We start from the raw sequence: 23,904 nt of genomic DNA, 5'->3' as shown, positions 1-23,904 counted from the left end.
TATTCAAAGAGCGATGGGAGTGTTGAACTTGCTACCACAGAAAGTGGTTGAAGCAGATGGTATAGATGCATTTAAATGGAGGTAAACAAGCATATGAGGGCAAAGGGAAGAGAGAGTTAAGATGATATATTTAGATGGAGAATAAAAATGGAAGAAGGCTCAAGTGGAGCATAATCACCAGCAATAACTGGTTGGGTCGAATGGCCTATTACTGCATCATATATCCTATGTAATATATGATTTCTTCTTATGCTTTTATGCTAGCCACGTGGAACTCGCTCCAAGGAGATTACTGATATATGGCAGTCAGTAGCTCCTCTCCTAGCCCACACACTATTGATCAGCATTTTTGTCTTCAGCATCCCCCTCCTTGTTACTCTGACATTGGTCTCTGTGCAGCTGGATTGGCTTTGATAATGCTCTACTCAAATGATTAAGTGGCCATTTTGCCAGTTTAACAAACTGTTGCAGACACCCAAACCCAGTGGAGTTGGCAGAAAGTGCAATAATTAAACTTAACACTTTGCACTCAATTTCCTAGGCACACAGACATATTTCAATTTTTTTATTTCATAGCAAAAGTATTTAATTCACTACAAAATTAACCAGTGTGGTCAATGTAAATAACTAAATTGTATAGCATAGTGTTTCTTTAAGTCATTTTCAGTGACTTTCAATGAGGTTACTGATTAAGTATCAATTTGCTACCTTGGGAGTATTGTCTGCAACGCACCACTTTGAATGAAGAGATCACCCATCGCCTGGCAAGCTCAGCATTCAACAGGCTCACCCCCAGGCTTTACCGAGAGAATGGAGTTTGTCCCAAAACAAAGATCAAAATCTACCAGGCAGTTGTTTTCACCTCTTTCCTATGGCTGAGAGTCATGGACAACCTACTGGTGTCACAGAAAGCAACTGGATGCATTCCATCTTCGCTGCTTCAGATCTATCTGCAGTGTCAAGTAGCAAGACAGAATCCTTAGCACCAATGTTCTTTTGCAAGGTGCTGCATGGCTGCTATTGAGAGCACGTTCATCAGATCTCAGCCTCAATAGGTCGGTCATATTGTTTGCATGGAGGATTCCAGCAGTGTGCTGCAGCCTGCAGCGAAAGGGAACACGCACCAGTTCCAAACTTAGGAACCAAGGTATTCTGAAAGCCAATCTCAAGCTTTTAGCTTTGGCCCCACTACATTGGAAAAAGAATCCTGGCCAGATACAAATGGAGAAATCATCAAGCAATCTCAACCTTTTAAGGAGAAAGAGTCAGGTCCCTACATGCCAAAGAAGTATACCATAAAGTCAATGTCTTCACCCACCTCTCCAATAGTGACTTCATATGTAATATTTGCAGTTGGATCTGCAAATAAAGATATGGTTTAACATCACATATGAGACGACATGAACTTAGATGGTGAACAACTAGACACCTTGCAGAACACTCATCTGTCGAATTGACAGGAGAATCCATCACTGATAGGTGGGGGATTGGACAAACTTATTAAAAATGCTTATTATTGGTGATAACCTCATTTTCCCCTGTACAATAAAATTGAACCTGCTGGCTAACTGAAATTTATTGAGGAATGCTATTTCATGGAAAGCAGAGAAAGAAGCAATTGCATTCTATTATGCTGTCTGATTGCACAGGTTCATAGCAGACTTTACATTTGTGATTATGCAAACGAATTGTATCGGATACTTGAACTGCAGTCTTGTGGCACAGTAGGTAGCACGACTGCCCCTGAGCCAGAAGCTCCAGGTTCAAGTCGCACTCTAAAACTTGATGGCCAAGGAAGGTGCAGTCCTAACATCGCCAAACAGCTTTAGTATCAACTTGTAAATTCTTCCAGCATAAGCCTGTGGCAGGGAGTAAGAGTGGAAGAGACTCCTGGTCAGCCACTTGCAGAAGACGATGATAAACCACTGAAATATCTTGCCAAGCTTAACCACGGCCCAACATATAGAAATCCATGGTCAGCAATGCCCTCTTAGGGCATGGCACCTAGAGAGAGAGGCTTGAACTGCAACCTAACCAGCACAATTTCTCAATCATGCCCAAAGCAGAAACTCCAATGCCAAATATTTTAAACATTCATTTAGCTCTCTGTGTACCAAGCAGAATTTTACCACAGTGAGTATTAATGAAACATATGAAAATATTTTCTTTCATGCAAGCCATTCAAACCTGGAATTCAAGGCTATATGAATGTACCAATTCCCAATCCATATAAAATAAATATAGTATAAACTATGTTTAGGATCATCATTATTAATAATATCATAAAACCGTCAATACAAATCACAATTCATCACTTTTAGGTCATGTTAAGTGGATTTTCAGTCATTAAATTGCACAATCCTTTGTCCAATCCCAAATTTATCACTCCCGGTAGACTTGCTGTTTTTTTTTTCTCAGTTCCCACTGTGCACCTGCCTTCCTTGTCAGTTTGAATTTGCTGAAGTTGCAAGGAATACAGAGGAACCAAGAGGAACCATGCCAGGCCAGGGACATTTTGCAGAGCTGAGATAGTTTTTAGGTCTCAGCACCAATGGTTAGGACATGGGCAAGGGTAAGCAAAACAGCATGGCACTGTGGAGCAAGGTGTCACCAATGGGAAAAAGAGAAGCACTAATCATGGGAATAGAGGAGAGAGAATTGTGGGGAGAATCTGTGATTGGAGGGAATGGATGATAGCGGGTTTGAAGCTCCCAATGCCATGTGCTGAACAAGTCGGAACAATAGATTAGACAAGTAAACACACAGCTGGACAATTGGTGCACACAGAGGTTTCTCAAATTCTTAAGGCACTAGGAGTACCTCTGGGGCAGTGGATGCTACCGAGATTGCAGAGGCGTTAAGTTGAACCAAAATAGGGCAAATGCCCATTCAGGGAAGCTAAGTGATGCAGTGTGCAAGGACTTAAACTAATAAGACAGGGGATGGGGTCAATGTTAATATCCTGGTAATAGGGAAAGTAAAATGTGCCGGCTGTCGAAAAGGTACAGAAGATGCTGAGGTGTAGAGCAGAGGCTGGCTAATGACTGTTCAAGTGCAGACACTGATACGGGTAAGTGTGCAGAGTTTGGAGCCTTTGTAGCAGCAAGTAGTAATTAATACTATGATGTTGCATGACTTCGTCACACTCACAGTGAGCATTTCTGTGTCAAGAGCACAGCCTTGCAAAATTAATTCATAAACTAAGCAACTCTAGCCTACAACGCAGGAAAAGAAACACTTGCATCTATTTTGTGCCTTTCATGACCTCAAGAAATCCCAAAGTGCTTTGCAGCCAATGAACTCCTTTTGAAGTGTCGTCATTGTTGTAATGTAAGAAATATTACTCAGAGAAGTTTAAGATCATTGGTGCTAATCGTGAAATCTTTATCCATGCCTTTGTTACCTCTAGCCTTCACTATTCCAACACATGCCTGGTTGACTTTCCATGTTTTACGCTCTGTAAACATGTTGGCAGGACCTACCGCAGGCGATGCGGTAGCCCAGCCAAAAGTCCATTGACTTTTGGCAGAACCGGACAATCCTGGTGGTGGGCGGAGCCAGAAAACCCCACCTGTTGTCGTCCAAAACTCTGCTGCCAGTGTCCATCAGATCCCATTCACCCATCACCCCTCTGCTTACTGACTCACATTGGCTTCCGGTAAAGAAACACCTTGGTTTTAAAATTCCCTTGTGCCTTCAGTTATCGTGAGAAATGTAGAATAGAATTTAAAAAGCCCTGCAGCCCTCCGAGATATTTGCAATCCTTCAATCCTGGCATCTTGCGCATTCCTGATTTTATCACCTCAACATTCAAGACCACATTTTAAGCTGCCAAGGCTACCTGAACTCTGGAATCCTCTCTCTAAATCTCTCTATCTCCTTTAAGATGCTCCTTACAACCTTCCTCTTTGGCCAAGCTTTTGGTTATCTCCCCTATATGGCTGGACATTAAATTTTCTTTGATAAGGCTGCAGTGAAGCACTTTGAGATGTTTCATTATGTTAAAGGTGCTTTATAAATATAACAGAATCACAGAATTGTTATGGTGCTGAAGAAGGCCATTCAGCTCATCATGTCTGCACTGGCTGTCTGAGCATTTTAACTTAGTGCTGATCTCAGGCCTTTTCCCCGAAATCCTGCACATTGTTTCTATTTAGATATTCATCCAATGCCCTCTTGGATGCCTCAATCGAACCTACCTCCACTACACTTCCCGGCTGTGCATTCCAAACCCTAAATGCTCGCTGTGTAAAAAAGAAGCATTTGCTTCTTTTCAAAACACTTTAAAACTGTGCCCTCTGGTTCTCAATCCATTTACGACTGGGAACAGTTTCCCCCTATCTACTTTGTCCAGGTCCCTCATGATTTTGAAAACTTTTATCAAGCCTCCTCTTAGCCTTCTCCTCTCCAAGGAAAACAGTCCCAGCTTCTCCAATCTTTCCTCATAACTCAAGGGTCTCATCCCTGGAACCATTCTCGTAAACCCCTTCTGCACTCTCTCCAATCCTTCCTGTAGTGTGGTGCCCAGAACTGTACACAATACTCCAGCTGAGGTCTAACCTGTGTCTTAAATAAGTTGGTCAAAACCTCCCTACTCTTATACTCTAAGCCTCTATTAATGAAACCTAATCTACTCTATGCTTTAGAAACAACTCTCTCTATCTGTCCTGCCACCTTTAATGACTTATGTATATATACACCCAGGTCTCTCTGCTCCTGCATACCCTTTAGAATAGTATCCTTTATTTTATACTGTCTCTCTATGTTCTTTGTACCAAAGTGTATCACCTCACACTTCTCCGCATTGAACTTCAACTGCCACCTATCTGCTATACCTTGTTATACCTACAGATGGCTATCCACTTTATTAATTTCAGTAAATATTACTTCCTATTGAATCCAACTTTCAGGTTCTGTAACAAATGACATCATTGTTTAAATTACACATCAATTTATTTCTAAACCACTTCAGCTATACAAGGGACTATCAACCTAGGGCTTAAATTTAATTAGCACATCCAGTATTGTGAAAGTAATGAATTTCTCTAATATGTATTGCACACATGGCTTAATGTCTCTGGTTGAATTGCATAGGCATTGCTTGCACAAAGAATGTCTGGTAATATAATAAGTTGTTGCTCTTTGTTGGAGGATTGTGTGAAATCCAGCTTCAGTAGTGTTCACATATACGAGTTGCTTGGTGCTGAGCTGTCAGGTTTCAGCAGGTCATCAGACAAAGCACTAAATAGGGAAGTTGAACCATCAATGGGGACTTCAGCTTAGATCACATCTCATTATTCCCCACTGGTTAAGGACAGAAGACATTTGCAAAGTTAATAAAGATGTCTGCAAGTGCTCACTTGTTCCCTCAGTCAGACCTCAAAGTACAAAGGCTAGGATGCTACAGACATATAAATTATAGGCAACTAAAATAAAAAAAATGTTAAGGGAAAGGTGTAGGCAAAACGGCTTGTGTTAATTATTTTGAAGGACAGGTGAGAAGATTTGTGAGAATGGTTCCAGAGATGAGGAATTTCAGTTATGTAGATTAAGTGGAGATGTTGGGACTGTTTTCCTTGGAGAGGAGAAGGTGGAGTGGAGATGTGATAGAGGTATTCAAAATCTTGCGGTGCTTGGGCAGAACAGATTGGGAATAACTGTTCCCACTGGTGGAAGGATCAAGAACGAGAAGGTGCCAGCTTTAAGGTAATTGCCAAAAGAAGCAATGGTGACATGAGGAAGAAACATTTTTTTTCCATAGCGAGTGGTCAAGCTCTGGATTGATGCCACACAGTGGTGAATTGGGATTTCTGGACCCACGACAAATATCCATATGGACATTAAAATTTGAATTGAATTGAATTAATAGCATGATGGAGGCAGGTACAATTAAGACATTTAAGAGGGATTTGGATTATTTTCTGAAAAATAAAGATGTACAGGTTTTGGGGAGAAGGTGGGGAATGGCACAAATGTTCATTCGGCGCAGACACAATGGGCCGAATGGCCTCCTCTTCTGTAAAAATTCTGTGATTCCTCTTTTAAAGTATTTCTACCATTTGATTTGATCTCATCACATTATCTATTCAGCTTCAACAAAAACTGTTAAAACCAACTATTGGGAGGTCATGTAATGGAGTCATAGAATCATACAGCACTAAGGGAGGCTATTCAGCCCATTATTTGTGCACCTGTTCCGGCTCTTTGAAAGAGCTATCAAAGCAGTCCCAATCCGTGCCCTTTCCCCATAGTCCTGCAAATGTTTCATTTTCCAATACCTATCTATCTCAACTTTATAAATTACAGTGGAATTAGCTTCCAATAGATTTTCAGTTTGTGCATTCCAGATGATAACAATTGAATACGTATCAGATCAACTTCTCCAAAGCAAGCAAAAATAAAGGCAATGTAACTTTGATGTGTTGCATACATTTGATGCGAACTACATTCATTATATGCTCAATTCTATCATATTTATAATGCATGATAAAGACACCACAGCGCAGACCATCAACCACTCCATCACTGTTTCCACATTTATTGCTTAAGCTCCAATATTTGACTCCTAAGATTGTTCAGTTCTAATGGAGTCTTGGTTTCAGATTCTGATGTAACACTAAAGTAAATCAGTTTAGCTGCCCAAGTTAGACTTCAATATTTTTAGTAGAACATATGCACTAACCAATAACTTCAAGTCCATGTTAGTAGCGGTGAATACTATAACAATGTATCATTCCTCTTGCAACTGATTAAGAATCATTCACATGTGCCTTGTGTCACAGCGAAGACATTGTGAATGTTAACTTGGATAAATACTTGTAGGGCTTTGGGGAAAGAACAGGGGAGTGGGATTAATTAGATAGCTCTTTCAAAGAGCTGACACTGCCATGATGGACCAAATGGCCTTTCTCTGTGCTGTAAGACTCTATGATTCTGCAAACTATATAAAATCCAGTACCCTAATTTAAAAAAATCTAAAAATTGAAATGCCTTGTTCAAAACATTTACTGTGAAAAGTGTAAATAAAATAACTTTGTCAATATCAACAATTAAGGTTTGTGACATTATTAATTATTTGTACAATATTGAGGCTGTTACACACATGGTCCATGCAAGTGACTTACACCTTTGATACTTATGGGCTACACAGGCCAACCATTCACAGAATCAGAAATCCATGCACTATTTTCTTCACAAAGGTGCCAACAACTTAGTCAACTTGTGCTAGATGCATTTTCAAGGGAATTCAAATCAATTACAATGATCATAACTTATGGAAGAACAAAGAGAAGCCATCATTGTAAACTATGAAAATGATTTTGATTTCAGAATATTTTCACATTCAACAATTGCTCAATTATGCTAGCTGCCACAATAAGTGTTAAAGTAATGGAAACATTTAGCAAGCAAATGAACAAGGAACTGAACTACAGTGGCAAAGCAAAGAAAGGGACTGCAAAAAATCTTCACAAATATGAAACAAAACCTAAATAACAGGGTTGTTTTTGAATGAACTTTTTTCAGATACATACCCTTTGGCTATTAGGAATGAATCCATCTGCAGTACAATATTGTCCTCTTTTCATGCGAATAATAGGGAATACATTCTAAAGGAACCAACTTGCATCAACATTTCCAACTTGCCCTTTAAGGCTTATTGGTCATGGTAAGTTATGTTGTTTTCATCTCTTCTCAAGCACACATGTATGCTGAAGGATTTTCTGAGGGGTTGTAATTTTGCAAGCCACATTCTGACTACTTAGTACATATGACATAGGAGCATAGGAACAGGAGACCATTCAGTCCATCAAGTCTGCTCCGCCAATTCAAATAGATCATGGCTGACCATCTACTTCAACACCAGTTCCATGCATTATCTCTCAATGTAATTAGTATCCAGAGATCTATCATCTCAATGATTGAGTTTCCATAGTCCTCTGGGGCAGAGAATTCCAAAGATTCACCACCCTCTGAGTGAAGATATTTCTTTTCATCTCAGTCTTAAATGGCCTGCCCCTTATTCTGAGACCGTGTCCTCTGGTTATAGACTCACCAGCCAAGGAAAACATCATATGTACATCTACGGTGTCATGCTCTGTAAGAATTGTGTAGGTTGCAAGTGTTAGAACTCCATCCTATTGGATCTCTCCAGGGCCAAGGGATGGAAACTCCATTTCTGGTGATTGTTCTTCATTCTGATCAAACTTAAATACATTTTATTTCACTTACCAGCTGATTACCATTCCAAACAAATACACAAAACCATCAGTTAAAGCTGCAATTCTCACATATCTCCATTTTGTACTTAATCATTGACCAGTCAAAAATGTTTTCTGACACTGTAAAACTGATAAAAAAGATCCAAAATGAGATCGATGAAATTAACTCCATGGCCACTAGTTGGTGCACAGCGTGAGGCAAGTAAGTCCAACTGGACAAAAATAAGAGGGGACCCCAATAAATACCGTATGACGGTGTCTCCACTGTCTACATAAAAGGGCACAACCGATTTAAGTGTTAATAGGTAATACCTCAGTTCCAGGCTTTTTGTCAGCAGAAGGAATTTAATTAGATTCTGTTCACGGTGGGCTGACTGTTCTGCGTGGAATTAATGCAGATTCTTACTTTGTATTTTGTACCACGTTGCTTTTAGATTTTAGATGCGTGTTCAGTCAATAACGGGATCCACAGAATCTTTACCAATATAAGTGCAATACCAAACTCGGTGATTGAGAAGTGCTTGCTATGTTTGTCTTCCTGTTGCATTGAACATCTTTTCAACCTGTGACATTACAACATTGATTCCTAATCGCATTACTCGTATATCGCCCGTTTGGTTTTAGTTTTCTGCTGGTTTTTTTTAAAATTATATTTGAAAATCGTCTTTAAAATAAACAATTATAGAGATGACGAAGTTACAGAGATAAGATTGAGGGAAGACAAGTTTAAGAAAGGGAGTCTCAGCTCGCATGACAATGTAAAACTATATTATGATTTGTTGATATATTTTTCAGCACTATCAAGTCCATGCAACTTCATATTCCCTCAAAAAATAAAAATGCCTTTACGTCCAGACATGTTTTGAATCGGTTCCTTAACCGCAAAACGCGAGGCTCACAGGCACAACATGAAACAACAGGCGGCATACCAGGAAACATCAGCGCAACATGTCTGTGGGTGAGACGAGAGGAGGAGGAAGCCTTAAAACAAAGTAACTTGCTCTTAAAAGTAAGATGCTCTTACCTGAGAAACACCGCTATTCCCCAGAAATAAACCCACAAAGCAGCTACCGGGCGACATTTGCCTTCGATCATATTGGCTTTATAACCAGGTCGTGTGGAGAATTGCCGTTTAAATGAGTTCTCCTCGCTGGCTCGAATCCCTTAGCTTCCAGTACCATGGACAGCGCTCGCTTCTCAACTGCATGGGATTTTCCTTATTTCTCCCCTCCCCTTTGCTCGCAGACAAAAATCTTATTAATGTTCTGCAAATATTTTAGTATTTGTTTCTCTCTCTCTCCCTCTCTCTCTCGCTCTCCCGGCGGTTAAAGGTCCCAGGATCACGTCTTCAAAGTCAAGGGCATCGCTGAGCTGGAGTGACTGGAGCGGTCGCTCCTCCTGACCGCTCGCTTCACCAGCAACATTTTCCACCAAGTGATCTGCCAGGAGCAGGGAGGAGGAGGGGAGTGGGTGGGGGGGGGGGGGGGGGGGGTGGGGTGTGTGTGTGGGGGGGTGGAGGGGGGAGGTGGCGGGGAGTGGGTGGGGGGGGGAGGGGGGCAACTAAACTTCACGCTGCGAAGTGGGCGGGACAAAGGCTTTGGTAGACAGAACAGCTGACCAGTCGGGTCTCGATGCTACCGAAGCAGCAGGCGGGGATCTGAGCTGACAGGCTGAACCTGGCCCCGGGGAGGTTCATGGACGAGATGGACAGATTGACTGGGTGGAGGATCACGCGGAAAATTTAGGAGCGAAGATTTGCTTTTTATTGCCAGATTATAATGCATTGAATGTCCTGACTGTGTGTGTGCGTGTGTGTATGTCTGCGCGCGTTCAAATATTAAAACACCGTTCAAAATAGGGGAGAAAGCAAATTCTGACACATCCTTCTTGCGGTGAAGCCATCCTTTCTCCTTGCCATGCATTAGGAGGCTGGTTGCTCCCTACAATTAAACTTATGACAAATGTGGCCATTGTTTCGTTAGTTTAAAAATATATACGTTTAGTCCGACAGCAGAATTACGACGAGAATTGGTTGCTTCATGTTAAGCGGTTGAAAGGAACCGATTAAATGTTTGCAGCACAGTTTAACTGGTATTCAGGGGAGTGCGGGGTGCGCTAAAGGATAACACGAATTTGAGGGCGATGGGATTTGTTGCGTTTCAACTTTTCCCGGCAGTGCACAAATTCGGTCTCCTCCAACTATGCAACAACTAGGCTTCGACTGCTAAAGCAAGTTAGCTTCACGGATTACTTTAGTTTCCGGTAAAATCAATGACATGTGAAGATATTTCACTTTTTAAGAATCCACTAACTTCCCGCATTTTTTTCTCTCTCGGTTAATTGCATACCAAGTTATTACCTCCTGAAGGGTTTCACCTCTTAATTGTTCCAGTCACACAACCTACTGATTTATAAGTCATAATGATGGCTTCGAATTACAAATTGGTTATTAACTTTTTTTTTATTTGACTGATGGAAATGTTCAGCTGCAACGTGCTGCTCGCAAACCCAGATTTGAACCGCTACGCCATGGGTCCCCTGCTTTAAGGGGGAGGCCTCAGCAAATGCCCACAGACATCATTCACGGGGCGCCCGGTGGGTGTTAAATGCTTCGGAGACCGTCTGTGTGCCCATCTTCTCCTCTTCCTGGTTAGGAGAAAATATGATCTACGTGAGCAAGCCCACCATTATCGCTCTTAACTGTTGCCCCTGTCAAGTCGCTAAAGCGAGTGTTGATTCCTGCACGCCTTCGCCTAAGTTTCTCGGTGAGTGTGGGGGAAATAATGAAGCCATCGATCACTGTCGGTTGCCTGCTTAACCTTGAACTTCTGCGAGTCTGAGCGCATATTACGCGATGCATTGAGTGCTGTCGCGCTAATTTATTATTATTATTTTCGCAACTACAATGTAAGCATATAAATGTATTAAAGCTGCGACGGTTATTGCCAAAAAGCCTGACATTGGCTTACAGGTGGGTTAACAGAATAAAACACTCGTTGCCAACCTAATGAAGGCGATTCGACCTGTTGCACATTACTCCCGAATAAGATTAACATGAGCTTCGCGGGATCAGATTCAACATAAACTACCACACTACCTCTGTTCTGTTTTTATGTCGGTTTCAGGTCTTTGAAATGTGTGCTCCCTCTCTTTAATCAGCCCGCCAATCATATGATATAATCTTTAACATTGACGATACGGCGGCTGGATTGACATTGTCCTGTCATACAGAAGGAGGCCCACTTTAGTGATATCTTAGTGTGTCTTAAGGTTGTGTGGAAGCGGTCCAAAATATCGGTTTAATTTCTCTTTTCACTCGAGTGACAAAAACTTGCGTGGCTTTTAAGGCGCGTTTCTCTCCAATATCAGTCGAAACACTTCCTTTTTTAACTCGCTGGCTGTCCTGGCCACTGATCAAGCTTCAATCTCGATTCTGATGCTAGGTGACCCAGCGGGATATGGCCTTTGTTAGCAAGGCTAACACGTATGGCCACCCCAGTTTCCCTGGAGAAGGTGGTAGTGGACCTTGTTCCTGAACCACTTGCAACGCCTGTGATGAAGGTTATCCCGCAGTGCTGTTAGGAGAGTCCAAGGTTTTGCCGCATTTGTGAAGCGAGGAACCACAATGAAGATACACCCCCCCCCCCACCCCCGACCCCCACCTTAAACCAGTTTATATTTCACCCCTCTCCTATTTTTACTTAGTTCTGTTGAAGGGTCATGAGGACTCGAAACGTCAACTGTGCTCTCCTCCGCCGATGCTGCCAGCCCTGCTGAGTTTTTCCAGGTATTTCTGTTTTTGTTTTGGATTTCCAGCATCCGCAGTTTTTTGCTTTTAATACTTGAAGGATTTGTTCGAGCGAAAGGTCAGTTGCAACAATAAAATGAAGGGTTCTGATAATCAGAGGAAGCAATTAAGGGAGACAGTGGCGTTTGCTCCAGAGACTAGGCTAATGCCCTGGTGACATGGGTTCAAATCCCACCAGGGTGGCTGGTAGAATTTAAAATTCAATTAATAAATCTGGAATTGAAAGCTACTCTCAGTGATAGTGACCGTGAAACCTCCTCAATAGTTGTAAAATCCCATCAGATCACTAATGCTCTTCAATGAAACATAGAAAATAGAAGCCGGAGTAGGTCATTTGGCCTTTTGAGCCTGCTCCACCATTCAATATGATCATGGATGATCCTCCATCTCAACCCTGCACTCTCCCCATACCCCTTGAGGCCTTTAGAGATTTTTTTTAATTCTTTAACAGGATGTGGGCTTCTCTGGCTAGGCCAGCATTTATTGCCCAACCCTAATTACCCTTGAGAAGGTGGTGGTGAGTTGCCTTCTTGAACTGCTGCAGTCCATGTGGTGCAGGTACACCCACAGTTCTGTTAGGGTGGGAGCTGCAGGATTTTGACCCTGCGACAGTGAAGGAATGGTGATATGTTTCCAAGTCAGGATGGCTAGTGACTTGGAGGGGAACTTCCAGGTGCTGGTGTTCCCATCTATCTGCTGCTCTTGTTCTTCTAGATGGTAGAAATCATGGGTTTGGAAAGAGTCTTGGTGAGTTTCTTGTAGATGGTACACACTGCTGCCACTGTGTGTCAGTGATGGAGTCCAGATATCTATCTATTTCCTTCATAAAAATATTCATGATTTGGCCTCCACAATCTCCTTTGGTAGAGAATTCCAGAGGTTCACCACCCTCCTGAATGAAGAAGCTTCTCCACATCTCAGTCTGAAGTAGCTGACCCCATATCCTTAGATTGTGACCCCTTGTTCTAAACTCCCCAAGCCAGAGGAAACATTATCCCTTCATCCTGTCTGTCCATTCCTGTTAGAATTTTATATGTTTCAATGAGATCTCCTCTCATTCTTCTAAACTCCAGTGAATACAATCCTAGTCAGGCCAATCTCTCCTCATGTGACAATGCTGCTATCCCAGGAATCAGCCTAGTGATTTTTTGCTGCACTCCCTCTATGGCAAGTATATAATTTCTTAGGTAAGGAGACCAAAACAGCACACAGTACTCCAGGTGTTGTCTCACCAAGGCCTTATACAGCTGCAGTAAGGCATCCTTGCACCTGCACTCAAGTCTTCTTGCAATGAAGGCCAATATACCATTTGCTTTCTTCACTGCTTGCTGCACCTGCGTGCTTGCTTTCTGTGATTGTTGTACAAGGACATGCAGGTCCCTTTGTATGTTAACATTCCCTAATCTGTAACCATTTCCTACTGAAGTGGATAACATCACACTTATCCATCTTATCCATGTTATACTGCATCTGCCATGTATTTGCCCACTCACTCAGATTGTCTTGCCTTGAAGTCTCTTAACACCCTGCTCATCACTCACATTCCCACCTAGTTTTGTCGTCAGCAAATTTGAAAATATTACATTTGGTTTCCTCATCCAAATTGTTGATACATATTGTGAATAGCTGGGGCCCAAACACTGATCCCTATGGTACCCCACGAGTCACTGCCTGCCACTCCAAAAAAGATCGGTTTATTCCTAGTCTGTTCCCTGTCTGCTAACCATTTCTCAATCCATGTCAATATATTACTCCCGATCCTATGTGCTTTAATTTTACACACTAACCTCTTATGTGAGGCTTTATCAAAAGCTTTCTGAAAATCCAAATGCACCATATCCACTGGCTCTCCCTTATCTATTCGGCTAGCTACATCCTCAAAAAACTCCAGTAGTTTTGTCAAACATGATTTCCCTTTGCCTAATCCTGTTGATATCCTTACCTGGTTGGGTCTACACATGTCTCCAGACCCACAGCAATGTGGTTGACTCTTAACTGCCCCTTAAAATGGCCAAGCAAGCAATTCTGTTAAAGGGCAATTAGGGATGGACAACAAGTGCCAGTGACACCCACATCCCATCAAAGAATCAAAAAAAGTAGGAACAAGTGACTTTACCTTACTCTGCAACTGTCTGATAATTGCATCAATCCAATTCTAACATCAAACAGGAAGCCAAAAAAGTGAAGAACCAACAGAAATATATGGAAAATGGGCTGCAGCCTCATGTTCACCTAGCTGAAACCTCCTGAAGCACAAGGTTTGGGCACCTGGAAGCTACTGTTACTGGAGGGAAATAAGTTATGAAAGCTCAAAGCAACGCCTGGCTCACACATAATCAAGAGAAATATAACGAATGAACATGATGTTTAGAATAAAGGAAGAAATACAACTCAACTCCTTTCGCAACCTTAGGAGGTCCCAAAGTGTGTTAAGTGGCAACTAGGTTTGTGCACAGCAAGGTCCCATGTAGCACTGAGATAAGTGGCCAGAATGAAGCTATTTGTCCTGTAATGTCCATGCCAACTCTGCAAGCATAGTTCAGCTTGCCCCATTCCCCACCCTTTGCCCATGGCCCTGCAATTATTTTCCCATCCACTGCTCATTCAGTTTGCTTTTGAAAGCCATGACTGACTCTGCCTTCATCTTATTATCACACTATGCATTCCAAATCCTAACCACTCACTGCATTAAGAAGAAAGATTTTCCTCATGTCACCTCCTGCCACTCAAATTAAATCGGTGTCTCAGGTTTTTGAACCTTTCATCGAAGGCAATAGTTTCTCCCTATCTACTCTGTCCAGACCCTTCATGGTCTTGAACACTTCTATCAACTTTTTTCTCTCCCTTTTCTTCTCTAAGGGGAACAGCCCCAGCTTCTCCAACCTAAGTGAAAACAAACTAACAGAAGTCTTTCATCCCTGGAGCTATCCTCTTAAATCTTTTCTGCACTTTCTCTAAAGCCATCACACCTTTCTTAAAGTGCAGTGCTCAGAGTTGAACACAATACTTCAGTTGAGGCTGTATCGTTATTATAAAAGTTCATCTTAACTTCCTTGTTTTTGTAATCTATACCTTTATTTATAAAGCCCAGAATCCCATATGCCTTTTTAACCACTTTCTCAATTTGCCTTGCCAACTTTAATGATATGTGCATATATATCCCTAACTGTCTCTTTTCCTGCTTTTCCTATGGAATTGTTCATTTGAGAGGATGGATGGGGACTTGATTATAAAGTATCTAATTGAAAGATAATGTACAGTTCCTCAAGCTTCTGTTAAACTTCATTAGAACAGTAAGAGGATGGAAATAGAGTGTTCAGAGTGGAAGTGGGAGGCCTCACTCCCACACTGACCTCCCTGTCCTTGACCTCCTATACTTACAACCTTCCAAACTTAATACTGAGCTCAACAATTCAGATCATGACCTCTTACCCCATTTTTTTGGACAGCAACTGTTGGTAATGATCTTTCAATTCTCATTTATACATCCTTTAGACATTTCTTTTGTTTCTTGTACCATTGCCATGTCCTTTTGCCTTGAACAAACATCCTTTTGGCCATTTCATCTCTCTGCCTTCCATCCAATCCCAGAGCTTCCCTTTTTTTATCAACCCCCTTTCCCTGCATCCCTGCATAAGTACGTGCTTATAACCTGTATTTGAACAGAAGTTTATTGTTCAAAGTTTCTGTTTAAACCTTCTTTCTTTTAATTTAGTCATTCATGGGATGTGGGCTTCACTGACTGGCCCTGCATTTATTGCCCATCCCTAGTTGCCTTTGAGAAGGTGGTGGTGAGCTGCCTCCTTGAACTGCTGCAGTCTACTCACAGTGCTATTAGGAAGGGAGTTCCAGGATTTTGACCCAGTGACAGTGAAGGAACGGCGATATGTTTCCAAGTCAGGATGGTGAGTGACTTGGAGGGGAACTTCTAGGTAGTGGTTTTCCCATCTATCTGCTGCCCTTATCCTTTCAGATGGTAGTGGTTGTGGCTTCGGAAGGTGTGTTCGAAGGACCCTTGGTGAATTCCTGCAGGGCATCTTGTAGATGGTACACACTGCTGCTACTGTGTGTTGATGGTGGAGGGAGTGAATGTGTTGTTATTGAAGTATTTAAATGGATATTTGAAAGAAAGATTTGAATTTATATAGTGTTTTTCATGAATTTTGATGTATAATTACTGTTGGAATGTAGGAAATACGGCAGCCAATTTGCACACAGCAAACTCCCACAAATAGCAATTTAATAATGACCAGTGCCACACCCATCCAGTTCTACCATGAATTGGTGGAAAATAGATGTCCCTCCTTGTCTGCTAATATACAAAAAACTTCACAAGGCTGAAAGTTAGCCTACTTGTTTGGACCAGACATAAAAAATGCAAACAATCTTTTGGGACTTCCCATTAAAAGCAACAGGTCCTTCCTGTGGATTTTAATAGCTGCTATTGCTCAAATACCTGCAGAAACTAGTGCAGAATGGCTCTACGAATGTCTTGGCTGCAGGTTGGAATTTCACAGAATGGAGGTGAGGAGATGCAAATGGCTGAAACTCAAACCCTATTGTGTGTTGATGCTTAAATTGTCAGGGACCATTTGTGTGGACAATGGAAACACAGATACTATGGGCACCTGACAGAAGCCAGATTATGATAAGGACACACATTAAAACATATTTTGAAAGCAGCCTCAGTCAGTTAGTCTGGGAGACAAAGATACTCAAAGGGAGGAGATCCAGCCCAGCAAAGGAAAGACCCAACCTAAAATCGAATAACAGGCAGAGGAATGGGGCTAAGCTTTTACCTTCCAATTTGAAGGTCCAAGCCTTTACAGGGGTTTGATTGCACCTCGCTTAAAGCTAAGTCAGAAACCTGCTGCTGCAAGTAGTAAACCATTGTGAACTCATTGTCAAAAACTTCCAACTTCCATTTCTTCAGTGAACTAAAAGGAAATCATCAGGCCTGCAATGTTTCACAATTCCACCCAAAAGATCCAATTGTAAAATTGAATGTTTGGACCTTTTGAAAACCTAAATGCATGGTACCTTTTCTGCAATCCCCTTTTCTTGATTATAAGCACATCTGTGCATGTGTGGGAGTGATTGTTGTTGCAAATACATCCAGGTCTTGAGAAATAAACATTTATTCTTTTTTTTAACTTATGAGAAAATCTATCTTTTGCCTGCCCTCCACAGCACAGCAATCAAGGGGAACACTTCTTCTTGAAAGCACATCTATCTGTGGTCAGCCAAGAGGTGAAAAAGAGGGAACTATCCTATCATCTCTTCCCTGTCCATAACACCAGGTGTTCTGGTTTTTTTGTGTGTGATTTTGATTGAGCGATAAATATTGGCCATGACACTGGGCTCTTGCTCTTTTTCTAAGTAGTGCCACAGGATCTTTTCCATCCACCTGAGCAGGCAGATGTGGTTTAGTGTTTTATTTGAAAGACGGTACCACAGACAATATAGTTCTCCCTCAGTACTTCACTGGAGTGGTAACCTAGAATTTGTGCTCAAGCCCTGGAATTGGATTTGAACCTGGATACTCAGAAGAGAGAATGCTAACAACTGAGCCACTGCTGACACCTTGCAATGGAATAAGACCATCCACCGACTGTATCAGCCAAGACACACACAAGATTGTTTTAACAGCCCAACTCATAACAAAACAAAATAATTACTGCAATAGAAATTTCAGAACTGGGAAATTTCAAGGCTGGGAACTGAGAGTTCAAGGTTATTCCACATTTAAGATGGATAGGCAAAAAGGAAAAGTAGGTGGGGTGGCAATGTTAATAAAAAATGGCATCAGCACATTAGTTACAAGAGGATCTTAGATCGGAAAACCAAGATGTAGAATCCATTTGGTCATGCTAAGAAACAGAGGCAGCAAACTTTGGTAGGAGTTGTTTATATGCCACCAAATAATAGTGGTAATGTGGGACATGGTATAAATCAGAAAGTTAGAGGTGCATGGAACATTATTGCGAAGATACAATTAGGAGCAGGAGTGGGCCACTTGGCCCCTCAAGCCTACTCCACCATTCAGTAAGATCATGCCTAATTTGATTTTAACCTGAGATTCATGCCCTGCCCCCAATAACCTTTCACCCCTTGCTTATCAAGAATCTATCTACCTCTGCCTTAAAGATGTTCAAGTGATCCTCCATAAAATAACATTACAAGTATAATACAGTGATCATAGGAGACTTCAATATACATATAGACTGGGGAAATGTAATTAACACTAACGATGAGGTGGACAATTTTTGGAATGTACAGGCAATGGTTTTCTAGAACAGTATATTGAGGAAGCAACTAGAGAACAGGCTATTTTGGATCTAGGTATTGTGCAATGAGAAAGGGCTAGTTAATAATCTTGTTGTAAAGGAGCCTTGAGGGAAGAGTGATCATAATATGATAGAATTTTAGTTGAAGTTTGAAAGTGATGTAGTTCAATCTGAAATTAGGGTCTTTAATCTCAGCATAGGAAACAATGAAGGAATGAGGAGCAAGTTGGCCGAGATAGACTGGGGAGCTATATTAAAAGATATGATGGTAGACAGGCAATGGCTAGCATTTAAATAACTAATACATGACTTGCAACAAATTCACATTCCTTCAGGGTTCAAAAAGCTAGCAACAATAGGGATCCAATCAGGGCTAACAAGAGAAGTTAAGGATTCTATCGGATCAAAGAAAGAGGCATATAAAGTTGCCCCCCCCCAAAAAAAAAAGTAGTAAGGCTGAGAATTGGGCACATTTTAAAACTCAACAAAAGAGAACCAAGAAATTTAAAAAGAAAATAAAATATGAAATTAATCTAGCGAGGGACATAAAAAACAGACTGTAAAGGCTTCCATAAATATGTGACAAAGAAAACGTTGGTAAAGACAAATGTGGGCCCATCATAGGCAGAGAATGGAGAATTTATAATGGGTAATAAGGAAATGGCAGAGGAACTAAACAAATATTCGTGTCTGTCTTCATGAAGGAAGATGCAATAACCTCCCTGAAATATTGGGGAGCCAAGGGACTAGTGAGATTGAGGATCTGGAAGAAATTTGTATTAATAAAAAAGTAGTGCTGGAGAAATTAATGGGGCTGAAAGTTAATAAATCCCCTGGGCCTGATGAGTATTGAAAGAGGTGGCTGTGGAGATAGTATATGCATTGGTGATCATCTTTCAAAATTCTATCTGGAATGGTGTCTCCAGATTCGAAGGTAACAAATGTGACCCCACTATTTAAGAAAGGAGGGAGTGAGAAAGCGGCGAATTACAGCCTGACATCTGTAGTGGGGAAAATGCTAGAATCTATTCTAAAGGATGTGATAACTTGGCATTTAGAAAGGAATGGTGAGATTGGGCAGAGTCAACATGGGTTTAAGAAAGGGAAATCATTTTTGACAAACCTGCTGGAGTTTTTCTGAGGACATTACTAGCAGAATGGAAAACCAGTGGATGTGGTATAATTGGATTTTCTGAAGGCTTTCAATAAGGTTCTACGCAGGAGGTTAGCAAAATTAGAGCTCGTGGAATTGGGGGGAAATATACTGGCATGGATTGAGGATTGGTTAATAGACAGAAAAAAAGGAAGTAGTCATAAATGTGTCATTCTAAGGTTGACAGGCTGTGACTAGTGGGGGACCAGTGCTTAGGCTCCACCTGTTCACAATCACTATGAGTGACTTAGGTGTGGGGACCAAATGTAATATTTCCAAGTTTTCTGATGACACAAAATTTAGTGGGGATGTGAGTTGTGAGGAGGATGCAAAGAGGCTTCAAGGAACTTTAGACTAAGTGAGCGGACAAGAATATGGCAGATGGAATATTATGTGGGAAAATGTGAAGTTATCCTCCTTGATAAGAAAAACAGAAATTTCTTAAATGGAGAGAAATTGGGGAATGTTGATGTCCAAAAAGATCTGGGTTTTCTTGTTCATAAGTCACTGAAAGCTAATATGCAGGTGCAACAATTGGGAAGGCAAATGGTATGTTAGCCTTTATTGTAAGGAGACTTGGGTATAGGGATAAGGAAGTCATAATGCAGTTGTATAGAGCCTTGGTGAGACCACACATGGAGTATTGTGTGCAGTTTTGGTCTCCTTACATAAGGAAGAATATACTGCCCATATAAAGTTTGCAATAAATGTTCACCAGACTAATTCCAGGGATGGCAGGATTGTCCCGTGAGGAAAGATTGAGAAGACTGGGCCTGCATTCTTTAGAACCATAGAACCATAGAAAGGTTACAGCACAGAAGGAGGCCATTCAGCCCATCTTGTCCATGCTAGCCCAAGGACACCCAGGTGCCCTTTCTAATCCCACCTTTATGCACTCGGCCCATAGCCCTGCAGCTTACAGCACTTAAGGTGCAGATCCAGGTACTTTTTAAAAGAGTTTAGAGTTTTTGCCTCTACCACCAATTTGGGCAGCAAATTCGAGACACCCACTACCCTCTGAGTAAAAAAGTTCTTCCTCATGTACCCCTAGACTTTCTGCCACTTATCTTGAATCTACGTACTCTGGTTCTAGAATTTTCCACCAAGGGAAACAATTTTATCCTGTCCACTCTATCTATACCACTTATAATTTTGTACACCTCAATCAAGTCACCTCTCAGCCTTCTTTGTTCTAAGGAAAATAACCCCAATCTATCCAACCTCTCCTCATAGCTATACTTTTATAATTGTGGCAACATTCTTGTAAGCCTCCTCCAGAGCACTCTCTTCAGACCTATTACATCCTTCCTGTAATGTGGTGACCAAAACTGCACACAATACTCCAGTTGTGGCCTCACCAGTGTTTTATATAATTCCAACATTATATTCTTTTACTTTTATATTATATACCTCTGCCAATGAAGGAGAGCATTCCATATGCCTTCTTTATAACCTTGTCTATTTGAATTGCTGCCTTCAGGGACCTATATACTTGTACGCCAAGATCTCTCACTTCATCTACCCCTCTTAGTATGTTCCCATTTATTGTGTAATCCCTGTAAATGTTTGACCTCCCTAAATGTATGACTTCATACTTCTCTATGTTAAAATCCATCTGCCATTTTACCGCCCACTTCACCAACCCATCGATATTGTTTTGGAGATTATGGCTATCCTCTACACTATCCACTGCTCGGCCAATCTTCATGTCATTTGCAAATTTCCCAATCGTGCCCCCCACGTTCATGTCCAAATCATTAATATATAACACAAACAGCAAGGGTCCCAACACCGAGCCCTGTGGAACACCACTTGAAACAACTTTCCATTTGCAAGGGCATCCATAGACCGTTACCCTTTATTTCCTGTTACAAAGCCAACCTTTTATCCAGTTTGCCACATTACCCTGAATCCCATGGCCTTTTACTTTCCTGACCAATCTGTCATGTGGGACCTTGTCAAATGCTTTGCTAAAATCCATGTACACAACATCCACTGCACAGAGGTGATCTCATCGAAGTGTATAAAATTCTTACAGGCCTCAACTGGGTAGATGCAGGAAGGATGTTTCCCCTGGTTGGGGGTGAATCTGAAGCCAGAGTGCACAGCCTCAGAACAAGAGGCCATTAAGGACCAAGATAAGTGGAATTTCTTCAGTCAGAGGGTTGTGAATCTTTGGAATCCTCTGTCCCATCCGGCTGTGGAGGCTCAATCAAAGCATGTTCAAAGCAAATGTTTATAGATTTCTAGATACCAAAGACATTAAGGGAAATGGGGTTGGTGTGGGAAGATGTCATTGAGGTAGAAGATCAGCCACGATTTAGTTGAATGGTGGAGCAAGCTCGAGGGGCCGAATGACCTACTCCTGCTCCTTGCTCCTTTGTGCCTATGTTCCTATAACTATAAAGCAGAACCATCACACCCATCTGTCATTTGACAATTAATGGAAACTCTTGGAAAAAGGATAGCTGTTATTAACATTGACAACTTGCCACATAAGACTGAAAAAGCAATTGAAATTGGTATAGCTTTAACTAACATGTCAAATTCAAGGGAGGCAGCTGAGGGCTGAATGGCAGAATTTTTTTTACCCAAAAAAAGGTCAGAAAAACAAACTTAGAAATATCAAATATCTGTTGCAGGAAATGATTTTAAGATTTGGTGCATGACCAAGTGAAAAACTGTCACTTGTTAAGGGACAGTTAGCATTTATTCTTAAAGGTAAAGTCATGTTTAACTAACTTGCTGCAGTTTATCCAAGACGTAACTGACACAATAGACGAGGAAATGCCATTGAGATATGTCTGAAATTTCAGAAAGCTTTCAACAAAGTTCCACATCATTAAACAATAGCTAAGGCAACATCATAGAACAAGGAGTATAGTGCTGAATATAAATGTATATCGACAGATCTCATAGTGGCTACCATCTATGGAACTCAAAAACAACTAATTGAATTAATATGTAAAACACCAAGATTTTAGAACGTCACTTCTCATCAATGAATAAACTCTAATGACTTTTAAACTTTGAATAATGTGTAACCCCTAACCTAATGATTAATATACTTTTTTTTCAATTATTCTATGGGATGTGGGTGCCACTGGTAAAGCCAGCATCCCTAAATGTCCTTGAACTGAGTTCTAAGCCACTTCAGAGCACAGTTAAGAGCCAACCATATTGCTGTTGGTCTGGAGTCACATGTAGACCAGACTAGGTGAAAACAACAGATTTCCTTCCTTCAAGGATCGTAGTGAACCAGATGGCTCTTTACAACAATCGCTGATAGTTGTCATGGTCACCATACAGAGATCAGCTTCAATTCCAGATTTTATTCATTGAATTTAGAATTCAATCAACCACCATGGTGGGATTTGAACCCATATCCCCACACCATTAGCCTGGGCCTCTCACTTACTCATCCAGTGACAGTAGCACTTCACTACCATCTGGCCTGCCCTTTTGTATTTTTATATCTGAAAAATGATTGATTGTAAAATTTACCTCATTTGGCTCTTGACTGCAACAGAAGTTGATTTTAAATAAATGAAGCTTTGATGAAATAAACCTTTGATGAAAAAAAGAATTGCCTTAATATAAGGAACAGAGGGAAGCTATTAATGAGAACTATTCAGGTTGAAAATATGTACCCCAGTGTTAGGAAATAGAGATAGCTTAAGTAAGTTATACTTATATTTGTGGTGTTAGGTGTGTGGAATAAGCTTTAGATTTAAAGTTTAAGTTTGATTTGTATTTCTGTATCTGTGTCTGAAGAAATTTCAAATAGAGTTTTTGATTCACTTTAAAAGGGCTGTTGTATTTCTAGTGAGACATTTATGATCCCTATAACGTGAAAGTAAACACACAAGAGTAAGAAGAGCAGTGTTGTTGTTTAGCAATGGGGGGGAGGGGGGTGGAGTGGGGTGGGGGGTAGAAAGGCAGGTTCTTCCCACAGGCACACACACACACAAACACACACACAAACAAGTAGAAAGACAGTAGTTTCTTTTGGAAGCTGTTTGAGTTCAGTTGGTTTGAAGCAGGACCCAGAGAGACTGGACACTGGGAGAGGGAACTGCAGATTTCTCAAAAGAACAAAAAGGCCCCAAGTTAAGAACAACCCCAAAAGTCCAGGGGAGTGGAAGAAGAGAAAGTCCAAAGAAGACCTTCTAGTTAGAGGAAGAACAGGAGCCTGGGAAAAGGCCCTGTTAAGCAAAATTAGAGTGAGGGGCAGGGAGAAAGGCTCCAAGCTTCAGATCTAAAGCGAGAGCAGCCTGCAAGAAGCAAGATGATTCAAAGAGACAACGGAAGGACTGTAATTCTTTACTGTGGGCATATGAAGCATGGTGTACTGCTAAGGCTGAGTCAGTGAGAGAGAGTGCATGGAAGACAGCTTGAATGCATATGGTGACTCAGGGAAGAGAAACATCAGAAGAA

At 41.2% G+C, this 23,904-nt stretch overlaps 1 protein-coding gene across 1 annotated transcript in view; it reads right to left on the bottom strand.

Annotated features, from left to right (window-relative positions):
• Window positions 1-9,334, bottom strand: part of glra3 (glycine receptor, alpha 3) — a 257,224-nt gene extending 247,890 nt beyond the window's left edge. The window contains exon 1 of the mRNA XM_041186381.1: window positions 9,244-9,334. Coding sequence (XP_041042315.1) covers window positions 9,244-9,314 — 71 coding nt within the window. The 5' untranslated portion in view covers window positions 9,315-9,334. The remainder of the gene's footprint in view (window positions 1-9,243) is intronic.
• Between the last annotated feature and the right edge of the window lie 14,570 nt (window positions 9,335-23,904).

This window comes from Carcharodon carcharias, chromosome 4 (genome assembly GCF_017639515.1).
Source record: "Carcharodon carcharias isolate sCarCar2 chromosome 4, sCarCar2.pri, whole genome shotgun sequence".
Taxonomy (NCBI): Eukaryota; Metazoa; Chordata; class Chondrichthyes; order Lamniformes; family Lamnidae; genus Carcharodon; species Carcharodon carcharias.
Note: the sequence above shows the minus strand (reverse complement) of the source record. Positions and strands in the feature narration are given on the sequence as shown.